The sequence below is a fragment of the Pundamilia nyererei genome, unplaced genomic scaffold, assembly GCF_000239375.1.
Source record: "Pundamilia nyererei isolate P.nyererei 1_Seehausen unplaced genomic scaffold, PunNye1.0 scaffold00013, whole genome shotgun sequence".
Classification (NCBI taxonomy): domain Eukaryota; kingdom Metazoa; phylum Chordata; class Actinopteri; order Cichliformes; family Cichlidae; genus Pundamilia; species Pundamilia nyererei.
Genome location: NW_005187414.1, coordinates 5,310,659 through 5,316,394, shown reverse-complemented (window position 1 = coordinate 5,316,394; position 5,736 = coordinate 5,310,659). Strand labels below are relative to the sequence as shown.

Genomic DNA, 5,736 nt, shown 5'->3' with positions numbered 1-5,736 from the left:
TCAGTAGGTCGGCAAGGATGACTAATATATGTAATTGTTAGCCAGCTGTTATTAAAGGACAGGTTTTAAAATAGAACAGATAAGGCCTTTATTGTAATTGTAAATGTACAACGCGAATGTGGAAAATAATAGGGATTATATTAAACTGGTAACTACATAAAGCTCTGAAATAGATATAAAGCTTAATGAAATTATCTGCTAACTGACAAGTGTGGATTTTATAACTCAATAAACTGGACTGTGTATATAACACAAGGCAATAAAATAGTGTGTTTCCCACAGATTTAGCTTGTACAGTCATGGCCTAAAGTTTTCATTTCATGTTTTTATAATATGGTAAAAACATAATCATAGGCATTTGATAAGCTTTTGTTGTCAGTGTGACATGCTGGATGTCAGCTTCGGGGCCAAGTCCAGAAGCTCATAAAAATGAATCTGATCTCTTGGCACAATAACTGTGAACCAGTGTGAATGACTACTGTAAAAACTCAAGTTGCATATTGTATACAATACAAAATTTGTGCCATGACTATAATCTGTGTGTATGTGTGCCTTTGTGGTTTATATGCAAATTGGACACGGGGGGGGGGTCTCTTGAAAGGATGAAAAGAAAAATATGTAAATGTTAAAATGAGTCAAGTGTACTTGGGCAGACTTCAAAAGACCTTGCCACCTAAACTCAGTCCATCTGTGGTGACACCGGAATACAGCCTGGTTGAGAACATTGTAATCTGTGCAAGAGCAGGACTACCTTTTGCTTTCTAGGCAGCACAAACAGCTGCCAGCTCTCATTCCACACGCGACATAACTGCATTCAAATGCTTGCCTTCCTTTAAAAAAAGAATTAAAAAGCCTCTAGTTGTTTGAGGAATGAAGGAAGTCAGATCTTCCTTATCTTCCTTTTCTCTGCTCAGTGTGGGTAGCTCCTCCCCACAAACACACAATAAAACAGCAGAAAAGAAAATGTAGTCAGATCATAAATGACAACTGAACAAAGTAATGACTCTCACACTGAGCTTGAAGTGAACTTTTGCACATATAGGGAAACATTAAACATTGTTTAAACTATGCTATCTTCCTGGTGCCACAGAATTTCCTCATATTTTATTTTATTTTTTACAAGCAGTGTATGACTGTGCAGCACAACAAAGCAATGATTCACATGAGATGCCAGTAATGCAGATGGACAAACTCAATGTTGAACAATTTTGTTATGAGGGCCAAAGATAAATTTCCTCAGATGCGTCCTAATCCAGATGTAAGCAAAAAGGTTTTATAGCAAGTCACAACACATCACTCCTCAAAGGAATTTTATTACTGAAAATCATAGATCAATGCATTAGCAGCAAGTGGTTTATGAATAGCAATAGCTATCCTACTTAAGAAAAATCACAAGGCAGCAGTTTCATGAATGTTGAATAAAATTTGTGTTTTGAAGTTAAGCTCTCTGCTTAAAGCCGCTGTATGACAGGTCAACCATGTAATTTTGGGTGAAATATTGATGAACTCAGACATGCCCTAAACTGGTGTTAACGACACATTTAGCAACAGGGTATCAACATCAAAAAGAGAGCAGCTCGAGTCACATGAAGTCACTCACCGGTCCACTAAAGATCCAAGGCTATGCGGCTATGAGATTATGATTTTAAAGTTCAGTCATTATCATCATCCCATTTTACTAGTTTTATTAGTACAGGGAGGTCAAATGTAAGGCCAGCAGACCAGAATGAGCATGGCAAAGACTCCAATCCTGCACGCCAGACAGCTTTAGAAAATATGAAGGAGTTCATAGATTCCTATTGATTAATCACTCCCTACTCCCATTCATACTCCTACAAAGCCATTAAGTAAGAGATAATCAATTCAATGACAGAAAGTTCATGTTTTTCCAATATTACAGGAAGTCCACAGTTGTGATGGACTGAGATTTTCAAATTGAGATGGCCAACACAAGTAGTCCATACTCCCATATTTCACTATGGTGTTCATGTGACTCACATCCATCATTAGTTAGCTCGCTACAGCAAATTTGGTCACAAAGAGGTATTTTCCCCTGATGAGTTCAAAGAATCATGAGACCTAAAACAGAATAAGCTTTTCTTGTTCCACTCCACAGGAGGCTTCCTGTCCTTTTGCATGAGTACTTGCTGTCAAGTGAAAAATATACAATTTCTGCACAAGTATATAACATAGGCATCCTGGTTTGTGGAGGCCTTTGTGATGCATTTAAGTATTCTGAATCGGCACTTCAGGAGCAACATTATAAATTGTAATCTGCAAAACACTGAATTGATAACAAGACAATAAACTAGATATACACAATAAAACTTAAGCTTTATCTTTTTTTTTTAAATTGAAAAAATAAGTTCAGCATGTACGTTCATTTGTATTGCAACCACAATCACTAATACTGGAGACCACTATCATGCAGTAATAATCCAATTATAATGTAATACTCCTCTTGCAAAGCTGGTGTCACTAAATTCCATTTAATTTTAAATGACTTGGAGGTAATTAGATCAAGTTGAAAAGGTTATCCCAACCCTTGCGGTCTCTGTTTGATCTGTGATGAGTCTAGGGTGTGTTGGGTTTTTTTAACTGCTTGTTTAGCTTTTAATATATCATTTACAAGTTTCTATTTCCTCTATCTAATCTAATGTTATATATCGCTCTGTGTTTAGGGTCTTTGGTAATGTATATGCTCATTCTATTTGAGTTGTTCTCTTGGGCAGGGGACTATCACAAACGAGATCTGACATCTCAAAAGTCCCAATTTGAGGGTTAAATACATTTTAAATAAAAATAAAGTTATGTGTTCTTAGAGTGGTTTTCCTTGTTAGCATACCTCATGTTCTGAATTCTCCTGTCCTCCACTCTTCCCCACTTTGCCAGACTTGGGAGACTCCTGCAAAAACATTTTCAATCAAAAGATTATAAACTTGATTTAATTAAATGAAGTTTATATTGGTTGACAACATCAGGTGAATGCAATTGGTGAATGCCGCCTTGCACAAATCCAAGCTAAATATAGCACGCCTGCCCACCCAGTCTCGCACTCCTGTTTAACCACACTGTAAAGTCTGCTGTTAGCTAGCTCACGTTACACGACCCGAGGTTTCAGCTTCTAAAAGTCCTTAAATTTACACCAAAATAACACACACGTGCAATGTAAGTATCACTTTAAGATAAGGGTGCTCTATTTACATAACACTGCACAACGTGCCAAGTGCTAACATGACGGCAGGATAGGGCTAGCAGGTAATGATTGCAGGCTGGCTAACGTTTGTGTGATGGGACACTGCGCTGGTAGCAAAATGTCGTATTATACACCCGGCACATTATCAATAAATTCAATGAAATGTAACTCGTGCAAAGTTTGTTCACTATGGACACGGCCTGCTAGCTTTTGTCTAACTCACCTTATCTTTTTTCGTTTTATTCGGCATTGTACAAGCGTAACCGCCCTTGCTCCCCTCACGGATACTCCACAACCAAAACCTTGACAACTCTCAGGACAGCACACTGCAAGGCGGTTCAGTCTGCCCTTACGCTGTGATTGGCTGTTTTCAGTCAGCTGACTCTGGCGCGTCACGCTAACGATGGCCAGTGTAAAGGCACCGAGAGCGCACCCTGCCGGTGACAGGACAGCAACACATAGGATTACAGGCTCCCGATACTTTGGATTACAGCCATCGACAGCATACTTCCTATGGTCATTCCATGGAAAATCAATCAGTGCCTCCCACATGACCCCCTCATAATGAGTTGGCAGTGTATATATATATTTTTTTATTATTACAGATACATGTTCAGGTACAGTTTTTATTTTACTTATTCCTTTTCATTCAATTTTTCGTCTAAAATCTTTGAGCATCCCAATCCTGGCACATACCATAGTTTCAGGAGCGAATCTGCTAAAAACTCGTCTCCATAGTTGTGTTTCCTTAATGTTTCTCCCAGTGTTTTTGGCTCTTGTTCTTCGAATGTGTTTGAATATGTAGAATTATCTTTAATAAGTGATTTTATCCAAACTGTGAAGCAATTTGTAACTAGGTTTAAAAAATCCTATATAAATAAAGTTGTTATTATTATAGTAGTAGTAGCAGTAGAAGTAGTAGTATTATATACTGCAGAATTTTGGGTAGACTCGGATGGTGAAAACAAATTATAACATTTTATATCAGGCTGAACCATCTTCGTTATGTGTCAAAATAATTTTCCTTTATAGTTATATTTTTGGCTAAATATATTCACGCACCTGTAAAACCAGTGGTAAATGACCTGTATTTGTATAGCGCTTTATTTAGTCCCTACGGACCTCAAAGCGCTTTACACTACATTCAGTCGTTCATATACTGGTGTGTGGCAAGCTACACAGCTGCCCTGGGGCGCACTGACAGAGGTGAGGCTCCGCCACCTACCTTCTTCTTTCAGCTGGTTGAGACCCCTAGGCCGGAGCTTTCTAGAATATTTGAACAGCTTGGTAGAACCTTCTTTGAATGCACAACGACTGCCATCTACTGGTAGTTAACAGGAACCCACACGTGTAAAATGACTTGGACATATAGGATAAAAGCAGTGCGGAATGCATGAAAATATCTAAATCGATGTTTAAGCTTATGAGTTTAAGTCTAAGGAGCTTGGAAAGAAAAGCGTCTGGACTTCTTTAGGTTGCTTGAAGACGTTTCACTACTCATCCGAGAAGCTTCTTCAGTTATAGGGTAAAATGGTGGAGAGTCCAGACTCTTTTCTTCCCAAGCTCCTTAGACTATGATGACCTGGATGACTGAGAACCTTTACAGACTTAAACATGTGCCTTTCCACAAATAACAAAATGGGTAAGCCTTAATTTGATCATTTGTATCTTAGAAGAAGCTTAAAGATAGATAAGCAGAAAAGTAGAAGAGGAGACAAAAAAAGGAAGTTATTTTTGGATGAATCTGACTACAGCAATGATGTATTATATAAACCTTTCCTTCCTCTTTAGGAGTTTCTCTGTCCACTTTTACTTTTTCAACACAAACATCTATATCCTTGTAGCTTCAATCTGGCAAGAAATATCAGTACTGTGGAAAAGACTTCAGTGAGGTTACGTAAAAATGAACAAATTCCCAAATTATAGCCAAAAAACAGAAGCCTCGAGTTCTTTTGGCTTTTCCCCGTTTGTCTTTCTTTCAATTTGTTCCCAATAAAGGCATAATTATCAGATTTATCTGCTATTTCTTGACTTCCCCTCAAGCATTTTGCTTTTTATTACACAAGATTTTTTGCTTTTTCCATGGAGAAACTAAAAAGGCAACTGGAGAGCAAACAATCTGCCCAAGGGCAATGCTTCATTCATATGAAGCAAAGAAAAAAAAAAAAAAGGGGTGGTTCTTCTCTTTCTTTCACTCTATGTTTAAGCAAGCATTGGTTTGGTAGCTTATGATTCATAAACAGTGTTGACTTCACTGGTTTTAAATGAAAACAGTATACTTCAAACATGGAAATTACAACGTCACATCATCACTTTATATTTATCAAGATACAAATTTCTGTCAAATGATGGATAAAGAATGTCTTTAAAAATCCTGGTGAGAAAAAAAAAGTTCTAAAATAATGTTTGTACTTCATTTGAGCTGAATTAAGAAACCCTTGTGACATAGCTTTCTACTTGTTGAGAACAAAGTCTAAAGCAGTTCTTCGACTACAAGTGAACATTAATAGTTTCATTGATTTTCTCATGAAAAAAAAAAA

At 37.4% G+C, this 5,736-nt stretch overlaps 1 protein-coding gene across 2 annotated transcripts in view; it reads right to left on the bottom strand.

Moving 5' to 3' along the window:
* Positions 1–3,513, bottom strand: part of ppp2r5cb (protein phosphatase 2, regulatory subunit B', gamma b) — a 39,870-nt gene extending 36,357 nt beyond the window's left edge. For both annotated transcript variants that reach the window (XR_001290269.1, XM_013908725.1), the window contains exons 1-2: positions 3,420–3,513; positions 2,846–2,905 (exon numbers count right to left, since the gene is read on the bottom strand). Coding sequence is in view for 1 of the 2 variants with exons in the window: in XM_013908725.1 (XP_013764179.1) it covers positions 2,846–2,905; positions 3,420–3,446 (87 nt within the window). In the remaining variant the exon portion in view is untranslated. The remainder of the gene's footprint in view (positions 1–2,845; positions 2,906–3,419) is intronic.
* Positions 3,514–5,736: the final 2,223 nt, after the last annotated feature.